The 23,498-nt window shown below is 40.3% G+C and overlaps 1 protein-coding gene across 1 annotated transcript; it reads right to left on the minus strand.

The window, feature by feature from the left end:
- Positions 1–4,300: 4,300 nt before the first annotated feature.
- Positions 4,301–9,618, minus strand: LOC116565758 (putative tetratricopeptide repeat protein 41). Its single transcript, XM_032299571.1, has one exon. The coding sequence runs from the start codon at positions 8,082–8,084 to the stop codon at positions 7,260–7,262; it is 825 nt and encodes a 274-aa protein (XP_032155462.1). The 5' UTR covers positions 8,085–9,618; the 3' UTR covers positions 4,301–7,259.
- Positions 9,619–23,498: the final 13,880 nt, after the last annotated feature.

Raw genomic sequence — 23,498 nt, forward strand, 5'->3', positions numbered from 1 at the left:
CACAAAGATGGGAAGAAACCAGCGCAAAAAGCCTGAAAACATCCGAAATCAGAATGCCTCTCCTCCTTCAGAGGATCGCAGCTCCTCATCAGCAAGGGAACAAGGCCTGCTGGAGAGTGAGTGTGATGAATTGTCAGAATCAGGCTTCAGAAGGTGGATAATAAGAAACTTCTGTGAGCTAAAAGAACATGTTCTAACCCAATGCAAAGAAAATAAGAACCTTGAAAAAAGGTTTGACAAAATGCTAATGAGAATAGACAATTTACAGAGGAATATAAGTGAATTAATGAAGCTGAAAAACACAATACGAGAACTTCGCGAAGTATACACAAGTTTTAACAGTCAAATTGACCAAGCAGAAGAAAGGATATCAGAGGTTGAAGACCAACTCAATGAAATAAAACAAGAAGACAAGATTAGAGAAAAAAGGGTAAAAAGGAATGAGCGAAGTCTCCAAGAAATATGGGACTATGTGAAAAGACCTAATCTACATTTGATAGGTGTACCTGAATGTGATGAAGAGAATGAATCCAAGCTGGAAAATATTCTTCAGGATATTATTCAGGAAAACTTTCCCAACCTAGCAAGGCAGGACAATATTCAACTCCAGGTAATACAGAGAACACCACAAAGATATTCCTCAAGAAGGGCAACCCCAAGGCACATAATCGTCATATTCACCAGGGTTGAAATGAAGGAGAAAATGCTAATGGCAGCCAGAGAGAAAGGTCAGGTTACCCACAAAGGGAAAGCTATCAGACTCACAGCAGATCTCTCAGCAGAAACCCTACAAGCCAGAAGAGAGTGGGGGGCAATATTCAACATCCTCAAAGAAAAGAACTTCCAACCCAGAATTTCATATCCAGCCAAACTAAGCTTCATAAGTGAAGGAAAAATAAAATCTTTCGTGAACAAGCAAGTACTCAGAGATTTCATCATCACCAGGCCCGCTTTACAAGAGCATCCGAAAGAGGCTCTACACATAGAAAGCAAAAACCAGTATCAGCCATCCAAAAATATACCAAAAGGTAAAGAGCATCACCATAATGAAGAATCTATATCAACTAATGGGCAAAACAGCCAGCTAGCATTAAATGGCAGTATTAAACTCACATATATTAATATTAATCCTAAATTTAAATCGACTAAATGCCCCAATCAAAAGACACAGACAGGCAAATTGGATAAAAAGCCAAAACCCATTGGTATGCTGCATCCAGACCCATCTCACATGCAAGGATACACAAAGACTCAAAACAAAGGGATGGAGGAAGATTTACCAACCAAATAGAGAGCAAAAAAATAAAAATAAAAAATAAAAAGTAGAAGTTGCAATTCTCGCCTCTGATAAAATAGACTTTAAAGCAACAAAGATCAAAAGAGGCAAAGAAGGACATTACATAATGGTAAAAGGATCAATGCAATAAGAAGAGCTAACGATCCTAAATATATATGCACCCAATACAGGAGCATCCAGATACATAAGGCAAGTTCTTAATGACTTATAAAGAGACTTAGACTCCCACACAATAATAGTGGGAGACTTTAACATCACATTGTCAATATTAGAACAACGAGACAGAAAATTAACAAGGATATCCAGGACTTGAACTCAGACCTGGAATAAGTAAACTAAATAAACATTTACAGAACTCTCCACCCCAAATCCACAAAGCATACATTCTTCTCAGTACCACATCACACCTACTCTAAAACTGACTACATAATTGGAAGTAAATCACTCCTCAGTAATTGCATAGCATTTCACAGGTTTAAATGAAATATTGGTTGGCCGCTTGTTTGTTATTTTCCTCCCTTATTCCTTCCTGTCTCCATTGTTAAGCACAATTATTGGCATAAAAGAGGTTTTTAATACCCATTTTAAAAAAAGATTAAAAAAAAACAGGAACATTCCTTTTCTGTTGACCTAGACACACTATTCAGGAACTTCAGGTACAGAGCATTGTTTCCAAACAGCAAAGCAAACAAAGCCCTGAATGTTTTCATGTATGTAATGTAAAAGAACTTATTTAATTGTTGTATTTGTATTGAGCACAATAATTTGAGTTGTTCAACTGCAATAAAATTTATTACATTTATCATCCACTCTGAAACACTGAACATTATAACCTAAGTGAGAAACAACTCATAGGCTACAAAATTCACCATTTTAAAGTGTACCCTTCCATGGGTTTCATTACATTCACAAGGTTGTACAAACATGACGGCTATCTAATTCCAGAACATTTCAGCATCCCCAAAGAGAAACTCTGTACCCACTAAGAATCATTCTCCATTTCTTTCACTACTCTCTTCCCCCAACAGCCACTAATCAACTTTCTGTCTCTGTGAATTTGTCTACTTGAAACCCAACATTCTTAACATATGACCTACATATTTCTCCTGTAGTCTGAAAATACTGACAGAGCACCATGTTGTATTAACTGAACAAATTGTCTTCCTCTTGGCATGGGTTCCCAGAGCCACAAGAATGTTGGTAGCCCTACACCTGAGTGAACTAGACCAGTAGGTTCTGAACCCAGGGCAGCAATGGTGAAAAACAGCCCTTAGCCATCCCAGCACTGCAGTTTTATTTCAAAGCACAAATCTCTCACAGGACACAAGATACATGATAAGAGCTGGAAAATGAGAATGGAAGAAATAACGCAATCCTAAGAACCTCCCGTTTCCAGAGATGAGACTAGCAGGGATACCATGGATAACCCCAGCTCTCTCACTGCTGGCCTCAGCCTCCTAATGGTGGTGAACACAGTATTTCACCACCCAGGGTGAGAAAGATGGAGGTTTTATTGTAGAGGACACTGGATAAAACAATGAAGGAGTGTATATATTGGGTAAGATAACCTGTTTTTTTCTTTAGAGATGGAGACCTGCCATGTTACCCAGGATGGGCTCAAACTCAGGCTCAAGGGATCCTCCTGCCTCAGCCTCCTGAGTAATTGGGATTACAGGCATACACCACCATGCCCAGCTCAAGATAACCTGATTCTTTATACACAAACACAATAATAATATGGTCCATATCATTTTCATAAGTGCTAGCTGAATATCTGAATGTAATTAATAATGAGCTAATACATGTGAAAACTCTTTGTAAATTACACAATATTATGCAGATACATTATTCATATTTCCTCATCTAATTTTTTATCTTTAAAGTCACTCCATCATTCTCAAAAATTACTTAGACAACCTTCGACGTATGGAAGAAAAAAGAAGGTGGTTCCCTGAACTCTGGAAGTGTCTAATCTTCTTGAGGACACTGGAAGAAACTATGTGAAATACCAGAAAAGCTTTGCAAAATGCAGAGTGATATCTGATAAGAAAATTCTAACCCTGGGGTGGCTTTTAGGGGGTCTCTCTTGCAGGAAGGGATGAGCATAGAATGGGGAAAGTTAGAAAAGGCATTTCAAGTGTGGGGGATTGCGTTTACCAAAGTCAGGCTGTTCTGCCTGAGCTTGGGATTTCTTGACATCTTACCTGGGGACAACATCTAAATTGGAACCTGCTGCAGTACTATTAAAATCAAGTTCCACATCCTTCAAGGCAAAATTTTCCAAGATTTCAAAGGTCCTGTTGGACTCCTTGGAAATAACAAACATTTGCTCACACTTCTCAGAAAATTCTTCATGATAGAAACATTCAAAGTTGTGCTTGTAATCTTGATAGTCAAAAAGATACGTTTTAATAACTTAGATTTGTAGTTTCACCTTTTCGATTGCACATGTTATTATGAATGCCCAGAAAGGTATCTCCGTATCTATATCACCTTCTATTTGGCTCCATATTTCACAGTCCATTAAATATACTAATGAAAGAAAACTACAGGAAAACAATTGAATTTTTCTTCTGCTTTTGTACATAGAATCCTACTTAGGATTCCAAGTTATTTCATGACCTCAGAATGACAAGGGCAAAAAAAAAATAGGCTTACTATACAATGCAAATCATTTTTTCAAACAGTTAGCTAAGAAGGAAGTTATCTAATTCAGTCTTGCAGGTATGTATGTATGCCAATCTATGACAAAGGTTAAGAGAGTGGGGTATATTTTTAGGGCAAATGCCCTAATAAGGATTACAGCCATGGCAGCTCTGCCATTGGGCAAGTTTTGAAAACTCTTTGGTAAAATAAGGGTGAAGGGCCAGACAATGGGTGATTTCTGAAGTTTCTTCCAGTTTCAATTTACTGCAATTCTAAATTCATTGCCTAATTTAAGTCAGGGTGTTCTGGGCTCCCAAAATGCCCTCCTGTCTCTGGAGACACCCAGGTTCCCTATGTTTTTTCTTTTTCTTTTTCTTTTTTTTAAGGAGTGAAGGCTGTTATCAACACATGCAGGAAAAGAAACACCAGAGAGTCTACTCTGACTGGTTCCCAAAATACTTACATGGTACCTTCATAGTTAACTGGGCTGCCTCATGGCTCAGACAGGACCAGAACAGACCTGGAGGATCCACAGGCTGGCCAAGGTCAGCTTTGAGTTTCAAGATCTTAAACAGAATTTGGATGACCACACAGTCTAAGTCCTCTTGCACTAAACCTGAACCTCGTGCACTAGTCTCAGAGATCTCCAAGGACCTCGGAAGTACTTCTATGGGTCAAGAGTGTAAACTGATAGTTCCATATTGTCTTACAATAACTACCAGCTGCCCAAATGGCCTATCACTACCCTAACTGCGGACTAGGAGAGTTTGGAGCTACCTAGGTGATTCAAGAGCACTGAAGATCCAAAAAAGAATGAATTTAGGACTTCTTTCTAATGGAAGGAAGGATTATTTTTTAAATAATCCATCCATGCCATGCCTTCTAATTCAGACATTTAGACCACATATATACATTCAAGAATAAAGTCTAAAACAAGCTAACCTTTCAGTGATATCCAAAATCAAAGACTAAGAATGTTACAGAGCAATAATATGACCTTAACCCCAAAACACAGAAAGGCTACATTCTTGAACACATTAGTGGATATTAATCAACAGAGGCAGTTCGGGTTGATATGACTAAAAGAATATTAATGTTAATCATGTTTCTGACTTTAACCAAATGTATATATTCCTCTAGAACCCACTTGTTATTCATCCTCACTAGTTATTAACTCTGTGCCTGATATGTGCCCGGTGCTGTTTTTAGTGGTTTAGATAATTACTCTCAAAGTGGCTGTTAACCCATTTTACAGAAGAAAAAACTATGGTTTACCAATGCTAAGTAACGCATTCAAGGTCACATAGCTAGGAGCTGAAAAACACAATACTGAAGGACATGTCTGTTGGATTCTAAAACCCTAAGCCTGTTATAAATATGTGGGTTCTTTCTGGCTGCTCAACATCCAACCACCCTCCCCTAGTTTCAGTAACAGCCCTAGATTATCACTGGGGATCTACCCAACCCAAATCTCAGTTCATACAATTCCAATGAGTCTAACTCCACTTCCAGGTCCAACTAGCCAATCAGAGCATCACATTCCCTCGGCACCAGTGATTGAATCAGATGCAAGCATATGGCCCAGGTCAGACTAATCAGAGCCAGAAAGACTCAGTGTTAGGAATGCTAGGACTTTGAGCCATTTCTGCTGGACTTGAACCTGGAGCTGCTATGGCCCATCTTCCTCTGCCTTCACAATAGAGGAGCCAAGGCGATAAGCTAACATCAGGACAGCAGGGCCAGGTTGAGTAGTCAGAGAAAAGGATCTGGTAACATCATTTGAGCAAATGAATGAAGCTTGAGCTGAATCAGACTTAATCTCGGGCTTTGTAGTTATATAAGCTAATAAATTCCCTTTTTGTTGAAATCGGTTTGAGTCACTTGCAACCAAAAGAGTTGAGACTGATACAATGTTCTTTTTCCAGGCCCAGATGATTTGGCTTCTAGGCAGAGTTTTGTCTAGCCTGCAGAGGTTTGTCTTCACCACCACCACCCACACTGAATTCAAATGATTCTCCTGTTCAGTACAGATCCATCTGCTCCCTATCACGTTACAGGGACTACTGTGTGCCTGGTCCCTGAAAGCATTTGAGAATGCACCACCTGCCAGCATTTTGCATCCTTATGTTAACTGGGCCCTTTCATCCGGAATTCATAACCTTTTTTGGGTCGCTAGCCTTCTGAGAATATGATCAAGGACACAGGCCATCTTGTTATCCCCAAGACACACACAGGCATATACACATTCTACTTTTCATACAATTTCATATTACTTTCATATATTCTATTTTTCATAGAATCATCACAGATCCCTCCTGAAGTCTGTCTAGGTGACAGACTCTTCCCTTTTTAATCTGGTACATGTCCACAGGACATTATTTCCCAAAATAATGGTAATCATTTCATTTAGAGGCAATATGATCAGGCAACGATTCTCAAACTTTAACGTACATGTAGAGCTCCTGGTCATCTTTTAAAATGCAAATTTTAATTCAGTTGACCTGAAATGGGGCTCAAGATTCTATTTTCTAACAAGCTCCCAGGTGATGCTGAGGCTGTCAATCCATGAATCACAATTAAATTAAAAAGGTGAAAGAGAGCAGGCACAGATTTTAGAGTAAGAGGGAACTGGTTTCAAATCCGGGATTGGTCCCTCACTAGTTTTGTGGCATTACTAAGCCACTTCACTGCTACACAGCAGCTCTCTTTTGCTCATCTGCAGAATCGGAATTATAATATAATACTTACTTGCAGGGTTAAACCTTGAAGATTAAATGTAATAAAATAACCAAAGCACCAAAAAATTAATAAAAGTTGATTCTCTTCCTCTTAGCTGAGGATTTCTCCACCTCATCACTATTGACATTTTTGGTTGGGTAATTCTTTATTATGGGGCTGTCCTGTGCACTGTAGGATGCTTGTCAGTATCCCTGGCCTTTCCCCACTAGATGCCAGTACCTCTCCCCCAATTGTGACAACCAAAAATGTTTTCAGACATGGCCAAATGTCCCTTGAGGGAGCAAAATTAGCTGTGTTTGAGAACGATTGCTCTAGACTCACTTATTAACTGCAGATATTTTGGGTCTCCTCTGACTTCCTTAACTCCCTAAAAAATCTTCCATGACTGACTCATTACTTGCTCTTATCTTCAGTTGCAAAAATCTTCAAAGTGGAGAAATACATGTCACAAGAACATAATAATAATTTTTAAATGTTTAAGGAATATTTGCAATCATTTAAAAATTCCTTTCACAAGGAAGAACTACAAAAATATTACCTTTATGTTGATAACGGACTTAGTTATCTCTACACTTTGCTAATCTATATTTTCAATCATTACAGTGGCTGGATGAAGCTTTTCTATCACAACTGACCAGTCCTTGAAAACCAGCTCACCCAACTGGTGGAGATCACTGTAAAATCTCACAGGGAGCCCTTTACTAATAATCTTGGCCTTAAGCTTTCCAATCCTCAATTTCTCCTCTTCATTCATTAATGAACTCGAGGGCAGCCTCTCTTCCTTTTCCTCATCATCTAAACCCTTCAGCAGGGTGGCTCCAGTCCTAATGTAAAAATACTGAAATTGAGGTTCATTCAGAAATGCTGCTTGGATTATCTCAAACTCCGTCAGACTGCAGTTGGGATTCTCCAGAACCCAAGGATAACCATTTTTTGCAGCAACATAGAGATTCTGTTCTACTTTGGATAAGTTTGACAAGTGAGTCACTTTGGAGGTCATGAAATGTGAGTAGTCAGGGAGGAAGTCTCCGTATGTCTGACCCAGCAAGCAGATGAAAAAGGGAAAGCAGCTGTTCACATAGTCCAGACAGAGCATCAGCTGTTGGGAGTGAAGACAAGAATACTGTCTAAATAGGTGGGTGGGTAAGGATTTCGGAGACTTCAATGCTGACCAACTCAGGTCCACGGCTTTGAAATATGTGCCCCAGGAATTGCAGAGTTCATTAAGCTGAGGGAAGATGTTTTTTGCCAAGAAGTCTCTCTCTTGTTGAAAATCATTCAGAGTCGAACAAATGTAAGGCTGAATGGGTATCTGGGGCTTTTGAAAAAATTGGGTATACCTTTTTATATTCTCATTTGTCTTCTGGCTCATTTCTGTTTGCTTAGGGACAGCCCTACGCATAAAATGTAACAATTTTCATCCTGGAACAGCCACCGACCTCCACCGCTTCTATGTCTTCCTCCCAATTATGTTTGCTATGGACACATGGAAATATTTCTTGAAAACTGTTTCTTATCGGTATTGGAATGTGAGAGATGCCAACCAAGGGACAGGCCAGAGTTGAAAAACAATCCAGTTTAAGTTAGGACTGAAAAAGAAAAAACATTCATTTTAGGTTACAGGCAGTGCGTGCCTCCCCTCTTCTTCCAAAGCTTTTGCTGAAGAACTGAGAACCAGAAGGCGAGTGGGCACAGGCCAGAGGCCTCCCCTTCTTTCCCAAGCCTCCCATTCTACCTTCTCAGTGTCCCTGCGGCCAGCTGCTACTTCTGTCCCCTATACATTTGGGAGTTAGGCAAGGGCACTTGCTGATAGTGTGAAAAAGAAAACAAACCCCGAAAAGGAGCCTAATGTCTGTAAGAGCAGAACAAACCAAGGAAGCCCCATGACTGTGACCAGAAGCAAGAATGAAGGCAGGTATGAAGATGAAGTGAGGACATGAGGAACAAAGGCCCTGGACTGAAAGCAGCTGGCAGCTGAAAGGCAAGGAAACCTGGATCTAAGAACCTGGTAGAATTCAGGGAATTTTTTTTAAATCTTAAGTTGTGCAGGCTCATACAACATTTCACTCACCTCCATGAATTTAATTCCACAGAGCTAACATACACCCTCCAACAAAGTCATAGCTATGCTTGCAAGAGCTCAGAAAAAAAAATATGGTAACCTAGTTTAATGAGCTTTTTCTTGATATGACTCATTTCCATGCCAAATACTGCTTTTCTTTGGTTATGTTTATTGCTTTCACTTGTGGAAAAAAACATATCACATTATAGAACAATTTTTCATCAAGATTACCTGACAATAATATAATAATGCAGCACCTTTTTAAAACGTGTTAACCCTTTGCATGGAATTGTCCTCACAATCCTATGATAACTAGGATTACCACCCTATTTTATGCATGAAGAAGCACAAGTGCAGACAGGATAAACAGCAAATCCAAAGTCAGTTAGCTAGGAAGTGGAGAGCCAGGATTGAAACACGGGTCAGCCTGACTCCAGAACACATATAGTATGCTGCCACCATAGTATAAAGATAAGACCCTGGGTCATGCAGACACTATAAAATTGGTGGGTGAGAAACACCTATCCAATAAGCAGTACTGTAATAAATAGGTGGCAATTTAGAAAAGAGTAATTTAGACAATAATCTCATACCATTTTACCAAAAAAAAAAAAAAGTTCTGAAAGATGGCAGAATAGATAGCAGGGGGGTTTTATTAATAGACATATCACCAGTCATGCAGGAAGCTCAAGATAGATTACTCGCCCTTGCAGATTCTACCTTCTCCTATTTCCCAGTGATCAAAGGTCATTCCTATTTTATTTACCACCAGTCCATTATCAATAGATATATCAACAGAACTACACTAAGAGATGAGTCAAATGTTGGAAACTTCGGATAAGTTTTAAATAGCTATGAGGAATTGGTTAAAAAAAACTAGCGGAGGGCCAGGTATGGTGGCTTATGCCTGTAATCCCAGCACTTTGGGAGGCCGAGGCAGGTGGATCACCTGAGGTCTGGAGTTCAAGACCAACCTGACCAACATCGTGAAACCCTATGTCTACTAAATATACAAAATTAGCGAGGGGAGGTAGCACATGCCTATAAGCCCAGCTACTCAGGAGGTTGATGCAGGAGAATCACTTGAACCCAGGAATCGGAGGTTGCAGTGAGCCAAGATCACACCATTGCACTCCAGCCTGGGAAACAAGAATAAAACTCCATCTCAAAAAAAAAGAAAGAAAGAAAGAAAGAAGGCTAATGGAAAATATGTAAAACATGCATAAATAGATGTAAAGTTTCAGCAAAGAGATGAAAACCGTAAGAAAGAATCAAATGAAAACATTAGAAAGAAAAAACATGGAATCAGAGATGAATTCCTTCATCAGTCTTTTTAGAAGACTAAACACAGCAGAGGAAAGAATCAGAAAATGTGAAGATGGGACAACAGAAATCCAAACTAAAACACAAAGAGGAAAACGAAGAGAGAGGAAAAAAACCACCAAGCACCCAAGAACTATGGCAACAATTTCATCTATTCCAAGTAGATAAAATTGAAGTACTAGAATGAGAAAAGAGTGAGGTAATGAGGCAGAAGACATAGCTGGGGGGAGGGAAGGGAATAGCTAGAATGTTCCAAAATAATGAAAGACATCAAACCGCAAATCCAAGAAACTCATATAAACCCAAGCAGCATAAATACAAAAAAAAGAGAAAAATTAAAAAAAATAATAAAACACCTAGACACATCATATAGAGAAACAAAAGATAATTGAGTAATTCCTTTTTTTAAAATATATTTTTATTTTTATTTTTTTATAGAGACAGGGTCTCACTTTGTTGCCCAGGCTAGTCTCAGACTCTTGGCTTCAAGCAATCCTCCCACCTCAGTCTCCAAAGTGTTGAGATTATAGGTGTGAGCCACTGCACCCAGCCAAGTGAACTCTTTAAAGTACTGACTGGGGAAGAAAAATGGTCAACACACAATTATGTATCAGGTGAAATGTCTATAAAAATGAAGGAAAACTGAAGACTTTTTCAGACAAACAAAACTGAGTAAATTGACTGCCAGGAGGCTTGTGCAATCACAAATGTTAAAAGAGTGTAAACCCTATAGCAACTAATACAAATTTTAAGAAGAAACATAACTGATAAGCCAATAGGATAGACCAACTGGCACCATTCAAAATAATCAATTAGTATAAAAGCATGCTGAAAAAGAGAGAAAAATAAACAGATGGGACAAATAGAAAACAAATAGCAAGATGGCAGATTGAAATCCCATGACGTCAACGATTAAACTAGATTATTTCTCCTAGGCAGCATGTAATGGGGTCTTGCTTTTTAAATCTTATCTCACAATCCCTCCCCACTTTTTAAATCTTATCTCATAAGACAGGTTTTAATTTAATAATATAGGCCCCCTAGTTTACTTTTAAATAGTGTTTGCACAGTATATATTTTTCCAAACTTTTGTTTCATCTATCTCTTTATATTTAGAGTAGATTTCTTCTAGGCAGCATGTAGTGCTGAGATAAGATTATGAGATAATATTTAAAAAGCAAGGCCCCACTACATGCTGCCTAGAAGAAATCTACTCTAAATATAAAGAGATAGATGAAACAAAAGTTTGGAAAAATATATACTGTGCAAACACTATTTAAAACTAAACTAGGGGGCCTATATTATTCAGAAAAATAGCAGACTGCAGAATAAGGACTACTACTATGAATAGAGAGTGACATTACATTACATTACATAATAACACATATAAAAATAACTCATAGGTCAAAAGAAAGTAAAAAGAAAATTAGAATGAGGATAGAAGGCAGCTCATTTAGCTGGAGGAGATTTTGGGAGGAAATACTATACATGGAAAGGAGCACAAGGAGACTCTGGAATGATGGAAATGTTCTATATCCAAATTATAGTGGTGGTTACACAGGTACAGATATTCATCAAAGTTTATCAATTGAACACTTTAAATGGGTGCATTTTATTGAATATAAATTATACCAAAATAAAGTTGATTCTTTTTAAGAATCCAAAAACTATATAGCAAGAGGAAAATGTTTATGTTAAGTGAAAAAAGGAAGAAAATTAATTATAGACCATAATAATAGCAATGTGAATAAAACACTGCTAAATATGGGAGACAGCATAGTATAGAGATTGACGGTCCAAGCTCAGAAGACCAATTCCCTGGATTCAAGTCCTTACAGTCAGTTTCTTAAATCCACTGTGCTTCAGTTTCCTCATCTGTAAAATAGGGATAACATTATATTGCAGAGTGGTTGAGAAGATTAAAGAAGTTATTAGATGCAAAATGCTTAGAACAGTGCCTAGAAACAAATACTCAACCAATGTTAATCATTATTATTAAAATGAATGCACACAAGGGAAAAGAGGAAAGAAAATCAACATGGCAGCTGTCTTAGAATACCCATATTATGGCCAGATGTGGTGGCTCACACCTGTAATCCCAGCACTTTGGGAGGCTGAGGCAGGTGTATCATGAGGTCAGGAGTTTAAGACCAGCCTGGCCAAGACGGTGAAACCCTATATCTACTAAAAATACAAAAATTAGCTGGGTGTGGTGGCAGGCACCTATAATCCCAGCTACTCGGGAGGCTGAGAGAGGGAAGTGCTTGAGCCCGGGAGGCAGAGGTTGCAGTGAGCCAAGATGGTGCCACTGCACTCCAGCCTGAGTGACAGAGCAAGCCTTTGTCTCAAAAAAAAAAAAAGAAAGAAAGAAAATAATACTCATATTATGGCAAAACTGCTTCTCTAATCAAAATTACTATAAAGTTATTTTGTAATTTAAAATTTAAATTAAAAAATAGTCCTCTCCATACTCTGTTTCACAATTGCTGATAAAAAAAAAAATTCTCAGTTTTTGCAGGAGGAAGAAATTAAGAACAGAATGCAGAAAGCTAAATGAAAAAAGAGTTATTTGAGTGGATAGAAAACACAGAAAAATAGGACATGTGTTTTTATTTTTTTATTTTTTTTTTTGAGACAGGGTATCGCTCTGTCACTCAGGCTGGAGTGCAGTGGTGTTATCATTGCTCACTGCAGCCTCAAACTCCTGGGATCATGCAATCCTCCTGCCTGTCTCTCGAACAGCTGAGACTACAGGTATGTGCCACTGTGCCTGGCTGAGTTTTTTTTTAAAGAAAAGGTCTCACTACGTTTCCCAGCCTGATCTTGAACTCCTAGCCTCAACTGATCCTCCTGCATCAACCTCCCAAAGTGGTATCCACCACGCCTGGTGTATTTTTCTTTAAAACAATTCAACTCAAAAAAATTTTATGCCAGCCAGGCGCGGTGGCTCACACCTGTAACCTCAACACTTTGGGAGGCCGAGGCGTGCGGGTCATGAGGTCAGAAGTTCGAGAGCAGCCGGGCCAATATGATGAAACCCTTTGTCTACTAAAAATACAAACAAAAAAAAAAATAGCCAGATGTGGTGGCACATGCCTGTAGTCCCAGCTACTCAGGATGAGGCAGGAGCATTGCTTGAACCCAGGAGGCAGAGGTTGCAGTGAGCCACGATCGCACCACTGCACTCCAGCCTGGGTGAAAGAGTGACACTCTGTCTCAAAAAAACAAAACAAAACAAAATTTTACTAGAACTATTTCACTATTACTGTAAGTGGGGGGGGGGAAGCCCTTATATGGCACAAATAGACAGTAGCTGTAAAAATAAATGCATTAAGGCCAGGCGTCATGGCTCACACCTATAATCCCAACACTTCAGGAAGCCAAAGAGGGAGGACTGCTTGAGCCCAAAAGTGTCCAGGCTGCAGTGAAGTATGATGCAACTACTGCACTCCAGCCTGAGTGACAGAGCGAGGCCCTGTCTCTAAAGAAGTAAGTGCATTAAAAAGAAAACAATGTAATTAAATTCTAGTTCAATACAGTTCTTTTTATTGGAAAGGGAGATTAACATGTACTTAGACAGAGGTACCAAACTGACTTTCTCTTCCCATAATCAGTAAGACTGAAACAGAATTGAAAGGGTTCAACTTTTGCACTAGAGAATCAATGTTATTTAATATTTTGTCCCTGGCCCACCTGATAGCAGCAACTGGCATCACAGTGGCACCTCCTACTTTTGTTTGGTACACTCCCAGAGGTCCAGCATGGACTTCAGAGTCATATAAACCTTGCCTCGGGCTCTGACTCTGACACAGTTTTTGCAGCTGTAAATCTGGAATATTGACCATACCCATGTGATGAGATTAAATGAGGCCTTGTATAATAAGCACCTCGTAAGCCTTTGTCTTTTAAAATTTTTTCTTTTAACACTGTGAAGGTAGACTTCTCATTAAGAAATATCCTTCCCAACAGATTCTCAATCAAGCTATCACTGTTTAATACACATTTTAGAATCTGCAAGGTCTACACAAAGTCCTCGATAAATGTTTGCTATTCCTATTATTGTTAATTATTATTTCTGCTGTAAATGTCTAAATTCATATTTTGTGATAAAACAGCCTCAATAATATCACTGCATGTATTGTAGCTCTTTTTTTTTTTTTTTTTTTTTTTTGAGACAGAGTCTTGCACGGGTTGCAGTGCAATGGCGCGATCTTGGCTCACTGCAATCTCTACCTGCTGGGTTCAAGCAATTCTCCTATCTCAGCCTCCCAAGTAGCTGGGATTACAGGCACCTGCCACCATGCCTGGCTAATTATTTTGCATTTTTAGTAGAGATGGGGTTTCACTATGTTGCCAGGCTGGTCTCAAACTCCTGACCTCATGATCCGCCCACCTCAGTCTCCCAAAGTGCTGGGATTACAGGCATGAGCCACTACACTCAGCCTTATCATAGCTCTTTATAACTAAAAGTTATAAGACAATCTATTAACTGGTCAAAAAAGCCTCTGATCTTTTTCAGAAATTTATTGCAACATTTTAAGGCTTAGAAATTTCTATATTCAAATCCCACCTCACACCCACCCCACAATCATTTTAGTATCATTTTATTAATTTTACCTGACAACCCCAAGTTGTATTTTTTCTTTTTTAAAAAGTTTCTTATAGCCTGGCCAAATGGTGAAATTCCGTCTCTACCAAATAATACAAAAATTAGCCACGTGTGATGGCACGTGCCTATAGTCCCAGCTACTCAGGAGGCTGAGATGGGAGAACTGCTTGAACCCAGGGGGTGGAGGCTGTAGTGAGACAAGATCATGCCATTGCATTCCAGCCTGGGCAACAGAGTGAGAACCTATCATAAAAAAAAAGAAGTTTCTTATGCTTAAAATGTAAATTGATGGGAATGCAAGTTTGTGCAACTTTCCTAGGGGCAATCTGTCAGTGTATAGCCAAAGCCTTGTAAAACAAATCATATACTTTTACCAAGCATTCCAATTTTAGGACGTCATTCTATTTGTCTATAAGAATTTACCTCTAAGGATTTTCATTGAAGCAATATTTATAGTGGTTTTAAAATTGGTAACAAACTAAAGGTCTAACAATAATAAACTGGATATCTTGTGGAAAATGTTTACCACATGTTGGTAAGTGAAGAAGATAATTACAAAACCGTATTATTGTATGATCCCATTTTTAACTTAAAATGTGTTAAATATTAATAAAGACATCAAGATGCTAATAATGATATATCTGATTAAAGAAAATGGGTTATTTTAATTTTCTTCCTTGACTTTTTCTTTTCTTTTTTTTTTTTTTTTTTTGTTTTTTGAGGAGTCTCTCTCTGTCGCCAAGTCTGGAGTGCAGTGGTGCCATCTCAGCTCAATGCAACCTCTGCCTCCTGGGTTCAAGGGATTCTCCTGCCTCAGCCTCCCAAGTAGTTGATTTACAGGTGTATACCACCACACCCAGCTAATTTTTATATTTTAGTGGAGACTGGGTTTCACCATGTTGGCCAGGCTAGTGTCAAACTCCTGACCTCAAGTGATCTACCCGCCTCGACCTCCCAAAGTGCTGGAATTACAGGCATAAGCCCGGCCCATAAAAGACTGGTAAATATCCATGATAATTTGAATCCATATACTCTTTCACCTAACTGTTCCAAAACTAACAACTGACTCTCCAGATAAACTTGCACAAATAGAAATGGTTATGTGCATTAAAACATTCCTTGCAGCATTGACTGTAATAGCAACAAACTGGAAACCATTCAAAGGCCTATCAAATAGGAGAGTAGATAAAAAGGGATAAGACATCTAAAATCTATTAAATGAAATAACCTAGTGTGGATTGTTTTATTTAATCTATTTAATATTTCCAATTTAATACACATACCTGTATGTACACATACATACACACACTAGAACATTTCTGGAAGCATGCAAAAAAAACCTCTATCAGAAGAAACCTCTAGGGATTAAGAACAGTAGAGTAGGGGAAACCTGGGATGTTTACCTTTGAACTTGTACTTTTCTGTCCCAATTAATTTTTTTAACCATGAAAATCAATTAGTTTTATAATTTAAAGCCAAAAGCAAGAATTGTGTAATTCCATAATTTCTAAGATTCCTTCCAGCACTAAAACTCCAGTAAGTCCTTAATATAAATTATTAACAACATGGCTGATTTGATCACTCAAAATACTGAATTTATTTACCAAATTTTTAAATTTAACAAATCCCTATTTGAAATTCAGTTCTGCTTGTGCTCTGCTAGGACCCAAAATTGACAGGGGACAACCGGATACATATTTTTAAATTGATTTGTTTTTCTAAGGCAGATTTTAGGAAGATTGTTTATTTTTAATTGATAGGAAATGAAACATAAGCTACAAGACTATGGATGAATTTAATTTATGGCAGGTTGAAACTTTCTGATTGCATATACGAAAGTCAGAGCACCCAGAGGTTTTTTTATTAGCAGCTGCAGGTAACTATGTTATAAATCCAAAGTCAGTTCTCAAGGAGGGTAATATGGTGTGAGCTGGGGTAAGAGGGTATAGGGAAAAGATCACAAGTAACTCAAAATTGCAGCTAAAACTTGTCAAAAGAGTATATAATGTAAATTTGGTTGTAATTACATCCAATATTTAGAAACACACTATTGCTCTATAGCCCAAAATAATGCAAGTTCCATAGTTTGGAAACACTGAACATCATATAAATTGCTTCATGAGAAACAACCAAGAGGTTAATATGGGAAAATAATTATGGTTGCTTAACGTCTTCGCTGAAATCTGATCTTTTGGAAACATGACAATGGGACCAAGGACTTCAACATCTACTATGTAGATCTACATCTACATTCAACTGTGACAATTTCAAGCAGAACTGCCCTCCTCCCAGAACCACGAAAGAGGCTGAAGGAGATACTTGAGAAACAATTGATTTAAAGGCATCAGATAGATACCTAGCAGCCAGGATTTGAAGAGACAAGGTTTCAGAGAGAAGGGAAGCTTTGAGAAGTGGACCCCACCTTCTCCTGTTGCCTTTCCCCGTTGAAGTGTTTGCTGATTCTTATGCCACACAAAACAAATATTCTTAGAAGGCACAATGCTGAGAAGCTCAGCAAAGTTCAGTGGCCTCATGGTGCTTGCTAGTGCTAGATGGACAAAAATTGGAGCTCAGAGCCTACCCAGGAGGAAGAGGCATGGGAAACACCCTAGGCTTTCTGTTACACGTTTTCTGGATGCTCATTCTTGGTTAAGAAGGTGTCTCCTGCCAGGCACAGTGGCTCATGCCTGTAATCCCAGCAGTTTGGGAGGCTGAGGCGGGCAGTTCAAGAGGTCAGGAGTTCAAGACCAGCCTGGCCAACATGGTGAAACTCCATCTCTACTAAAAATACAAAAATTAGCTGGGTGTGGTGGTACACACCTGTAATCCCAGCTACTCGGGAGGCTGAGGCAGGAATATCGCTTGAACCCAGGAGGCAGAAGTTGCAGTGAGCTGAGATTGCACCACTGCACTCCAGCCTGGGTGACAAAGATTCCATCTCAAAAAAAAAAAAAAAAAAAAAAAAGGTCTATCCCATCCCTGCCTTGTATACTCACAGGCTCTCTTAATTTCTTGTAAGCAGGAATTTATTTTTTATATGGTGCAAGATAGGAGTTTAACTATTTTGATTGAGATGGATAACCAGTCAAGGCTAGCACCATTTATGATATTAACTATCCTTTCCCCTCCTAATTGAAATATCGCTTTTGTCTTATCTTTTTTTTTTTAAGACGGGGTTTCACCATGTTGGTCAGGCTGGTCTTGAACTCCCTACCTGAGGTGATCCGCCCGCCTTGGCCTCCAAAGTGCTTGGATTACAGGCATGAGCCACCACACCCGGCCTTTTGTCTTATCTTAAATGAAAACAATCTATTTTTAGATTATTTGGTTGCACTGATTTTGTTGTTTTTGAAATAGTCTTGCTCTATCACCCACGCTGGAATGCAGTGGCGCAATCTCCACTCACTGCAACCTCTGTCTCCTGAGCTGAAGCAATTCTCCCGTCTCAGCCTCCCAAGTAGCTGGGATTACAGGTGCACACCACTACGCCTGGCTAACTCTTGTATTTTTAATAGAGATGGGTTTTACCACGTTGACCAGGCTGGCCTTGAACTCCTGACCTGAAGTGATCCACCTACCTCAGCCTCCCAAAGTGCTGGGATTACAGGCGTGAGCCTCTGTAACTCTGGCCGGTTGCAGTAATCTGTTTGTATATTCAAATATGTTGGGGACACATCATTCTTTTTCACCATACAGCATCTGAATCCCATTCTTATATGAAGGAAACCCGCACCTTATGATTCTGAGCCTCCCAGAAGAGAAGCTGAAAATGCCATGTAAAACCCTTCCTAGCTTCCCTTGCAACTAAGGTATGATAAGCAGCCTCCAAACGGGTCCCAGTGATCTCTGGCTGCTGGTATTTACAGCCTCGTATAACCTCATTGAGTAGGGTTGTTTCAGAAATGAGGGTGTGCGACTTCTGAGGTTGGTTATGAGTCGCTGTGCCTCCTGCTCTGTTCTCTGCCTTGGCTCACACACTCCAGGGGAGGCCAGCTGCCATGCTGTGAGCACACTTAAGCAGCCCTACAGAGAGATCCATGTGGTGAGGAACTGAGGCCCCAGCCAACAGCCATGTGAAGGAGCCATCATGGAAGCAGAGCCTCCAGCTCCGCTCCAGCCTTCAGATGATTTCAGCATTGGCCAACATCTTGACCACAGGCTCATGAGAGACTCCAAGCCACAACCACCCAGTTAGGTGATGATTCCTGACCTACAGATACTGTCTGAGAGAATAAATGTTTATTGTTTTCAGCTGCTAAATTTAGGGGTAATTAGTTATGCAACAATAGATAATATAAGGGGTATGGGATCTGACCCAAGTTCTTCATTTGTTTTATGTTCCTCAATATTTTAGTGTTCTTCATGTTGGAACTGTCTTTCTTAAGTTTATTTCTAAGAATTTTATAGTTTTTGTCTCTAATACGAATGACACTTTTTAAAATTTTCACTTCCATGTGTTTTTTGCAAGATTAGAGCAAAACTATTGATTCTTACATATTTATCTTATAGCCAGTAATTTACCAGATTCTCATATTATTCTACATTTTTTTTTTTTTTTTTTTTTGAGACGGAGTCTTGTTCTGTCACCAGGCTGGAGTACAGTGGCGTGAATTCGGCTTACTGCAACCTCCACTTCCAGGGTTCAAGAGATTCTCCTGCCTCAGCCTCCAGAGTAGCTGGGACTACAGGCATGTGCCACCACATCCAGCTAATTTTTGTATTTTCAGCAGAGATGGGGTTTCACCATACTGGCCAGGATGGTCTTGGTCTCGACCTTGTGATCCACCCACCTTGGCCTCCCAAAGTGCTGGGATTACAGGTGTGAGCCACTGCGCCTGGCACTCTATACTTTTGTTTTAAGGGGTTGATCGGGAAGTGGCTCAACTCGAGGTGGATCACCCGCCCACTTCCAAGATCCAACTATAAGCTTTTTAACAGTAGCAACTTAAATATATGCTATTAGAGCTGGAATTAATCATTTTGTACTTAAAACAGAAAAAAAACCTACTGTCTCCTAGATTTCTGGGAGATGCAACTATCATCAGTAAGAAGGAATTTCAAAATAAAGGACTCCACCTTTCTAAAATTTATGCCAATTACTTGATTTCCTTGTTGTTAAATCCTCCTAAACAGTGTAGGACAATACTGACAATAGCAGGCATCTCTGTCTGGTTCCTCATTCTTAGTGAAATGGTTTTTAGTGTTTTGATGTTTAGAATGATAGTTGCTGTTAGTTTTCTTTAATTGAGGTACATATAACAAAATTCACCCTTTTAAAGTACACAGTTTGATGAGTTTTAACAACTACTGATATCAAGATCAAGAGCATTTCCATCACCCCAAAAAGTTCCCTGGTACTCCTTTGCAGTCATTCTTTTATATCTTTACTTCAGTTTAAATAAGACACTTGCACTTATGACGTAACTCTATTGTTAATATTTGCACAAGGCTGGGCACAGGGGCTCACGTCTGTAATCCCAGAACTTTGGGAGGCCGAGGTAGGCTTGAGCACAGGAGTTTGAGACCAGCCTGGACAACAAGGGAGATCCCATCTTTACAAAAGAAAAGAGCCTCAAAGTTGTTCACAATGAGCTCAAAGTATTTTTTTTTTATTTTTGAGACAGACTCTCTGTTACCCAGGCTGGAGTGCAATGGTATAATCTTGGCTCACTGCAACCTCCACCTCCAGAGTTCAAGAGATTCTCCTGCCTCAGCCTCCTGTGTGGCTGGGTTTACAGGTGTGCACCACCACACCCACCTAACTTTTGTATTTTGTAAGTAGAGACGGGGTTTCACCACGTTGGCCAGGCTGGTCTCGAACTCCTGACCTCGAGCAATCCATCTGCCTTGGCCTCCCAAAGTGCTGGGATTACAAGCCTGAGCCACCGCACCTGGCTTACAAAAAATTTTTTTAATTAGCCAGGTGTTGGTGTTACGTGCCTGCAGTCCCACCAGCTACTTGAGAGGCTGAGATGGGAGGACAGCTTGAGCTCAGAAGGTTGGGCCTGCAGTAAGCCATGATCCTGACTGGGTAATAGAGCAAGACCCTGTCTCAAAAACTATGTAATTTTTAAATTTAAATTTAAAAATTAAAACACATATTTGTACAAGTTCTATATGAACAGAAACCATATCGTATTGCTCACCCCTGTATTTCTAGCACATATTGTAATTCCTGACACACACCAGGCCCTCAACATTTGCTAAATTAACGAGTTAATGAACGAATAAACCCATCGACCAACCAACCAATTCACCTTGGAGGTTGACTCTATTCCTCACTGTTCCCTGATGCCAGCTGCTTTCTTGCCTTAGTCTCCCGAGTCTGCATTCCCCTGACTCCCCACTGCTGGACTCCACCTGCCTACTAGGTAAGCTATCCACTGCCCTTAACTGCATTCCCTTACCTATTGGTTTTATCTTCCAAGTTTAACTACAAAGTGGGGTGCTATCTAGTGGAATTACCTATGTTCAAGGAGAAGCTTAACAACAACAGCAGTAGCAGTTTCCAGCAATACAAAGAAAAAAGCTAAAACTAGGAAGCAAGGGAATCAGATAAAAAGGCAGGAAGCTTAATAACCATCTGGAGTGTTCGCTCTGGAGGAGCTAGGCCAAGAGGAGAACTAGGGATCAGTAATGCGTGAAAAGTCAGAAGAGGTGAAAAGACCACAGCCAGAAACAACAAAGCTGGGAATTAAGTAAGCAGCCTATTTTCTTTACACGGTGCTCAACTGGAAAGCCAATCTTTTTTTTTCTTTTTTCTTTTTTTAAGATGGAGTTTCACTCTTGTTGCCCAGGCTGGAGTGCAGTGGCTGGATCTCGGCTCACAGCAACCTCCGCCTCCTGGGTTCAAGTGATTCTCCAGCCTCAGCCTCTCAAGTAGCTGGGATTACAGGTGCCTGGCTAATTTTTGTGTTTTTAGTAGAGACAGGGTTTCACCGTGTTGGCCGGGCTGGTCTTGAACCCCTAACCTAAGGTGATCCACCCACCTCAGCCTCCCAAAGTGTTGGGATTACAGGCATGAGCGTCCAGCCCAGGGAGCCAATCTTTAAGGGACAGAGCTGAGTCAGACAATGGCCTGCCATCTTCTGCCAGCCTACCTAGCGTCTTGTGCTCTGCCTGCCTCATGAATTCCCACCATTATCTGCAGAAACGTCTACCCACAAGCAGTGACTCTATTTTGAAGGACATGTCACATTCTCAGTTCCCTCCAGGTGCAGCACCAACTCCCCACCACTCACTAGTTAAGGTGGCATTTGCAGTTTCAGAACTGGTTGCTTACTTATTCAGAATTGGAGGAAAACGTGAAGAAGTTCAGCTGTGAAATGCCAAAAAAAGTGAAGAAACTCATTTTTCTCTAAAAACAGAAAATAAATGAGCTAAAATATACAAAAATGCAACTGAAATCTCTGAATGTAATTCACACTGTAGTATGCTCTTTTTAAAAAAAGATGCAAGCACAGAAGCACACATAAAACATTATTTGTAAGCTACTCTTTGCTTACTAATAACAAATGTAGGTAAATTTGGCAGATGTAAATAAGGCACCACCACAACACGTGAGTGCCAACCACAGAACCAAGATCCGCATACCTAAATACGGAAAGTTGTAAAAGACTATGACAGACTGTCACTAAAAGGCTTGTCTTCAGGAATTTGGATGATTATATCTGAAAAGATATTCAGAGTTCAATTTTGTTGGAGAAAGTAATAAGGAAGGGGGTGTCTATGTCAGAGATGGGTGCGGGTACGCGTAGGGGTAATCTATAGAGGACGTAGAAACTATTTCCAAAGGCACAAGTTTAGCATGAGGGACTTCCCTCACAGGAAAGACACCTGGTGTTTTATATGTCCTTCTGAACGCGGACAGGGTATTTCTATGAAGTTACAAAGCTGCAATCCCGTTCTCATGTGCAGCACCACAGGTTTTGCTTTCAAATATCTGCAGGTGCATCCTCCTGCACTCGTTAAACGAAAGGTTTTCCTTTTCTGTGCTAAACCCGCTTTTACCACCGCGCTCTCCACCTGATTCACAGCAGGGGTTCTAAGACCGTCAGATCACCGCAGCCTTTGTATTTTATGGGGGAGTTGAAAGCCTCAGAGCTGCTCGCGATACCTCTAGGGTGGTCGGGGAGGTCCCCACCGCGCACTTCTGCAAACCAGATTAGGGAGGCCTGGGGATTCCGGCCGCGGAAAGGCGCAGAGGAGGTAAAGGTTCGGCCTGCCAGAGTGACGCACTTGTAGGCGGATTCGGAAACGCGAGCTCTCGAGCCGGAGGGACTCGGACCGATCCCCCCAGAACCGGGCGGCCTTGGCCGAGGCGTGGCGGCTTTCCAAGCGCGCTTCTAAAAGCTGTGTACAATGGAGACTCCTGGAATAGCCACAGATCACTACTGTGATCAGAACGAGATGTAAAATCTATGACGCAGGATAGGGCTACGGCGACATTTTGGGAGAAAATGAAAGAGTGCCAAACTACGCAGCGGGTCCAGAGAGACCAAAGACTACGATTCCCAGCATTCAATGCAGTGTACCCCCACCCCTAAGTTGTTGCATGCCGGGAGCTGTAGTTTCTAACCACCACCATCCGAAAGCGTTCTAGGGATTTTCGGTCTCTCTCGTGTGTTTCTCCTGTCTGAGAAGCGCCGCTACACAAGAAAGCTGGCCGCGAAAGTCGTGCTGGAATTACTCCCAACGTAACCCCAGGCGTAGATGGGAAAGGGTAAAGAACACGTTGCCACGACTACCGTTTCCCCTGGTCACGGAATAAACGCTCTCTAGGATCCGGAAGTAGTTCCGCCGCGACCTCTCGAAAAGGATGG

The sequence above is a fragment of the Sapajus apella genome, unplaced genomic scaffold (genome assembly GCF_009761245.1).
Source record: "Sapajus apella isolate SASKATOON/1434 unplaced genomic scaffold, GSC_monkey_1.0 scaffold2, whole genome shotgun sequence".
In the NCBI taxonomy this organism is placed as follows: Eukaryota; Metazoa; Chordata; class Mammalia; order Primates; family Cebidae; genus Sapajus; species Sapajus apella.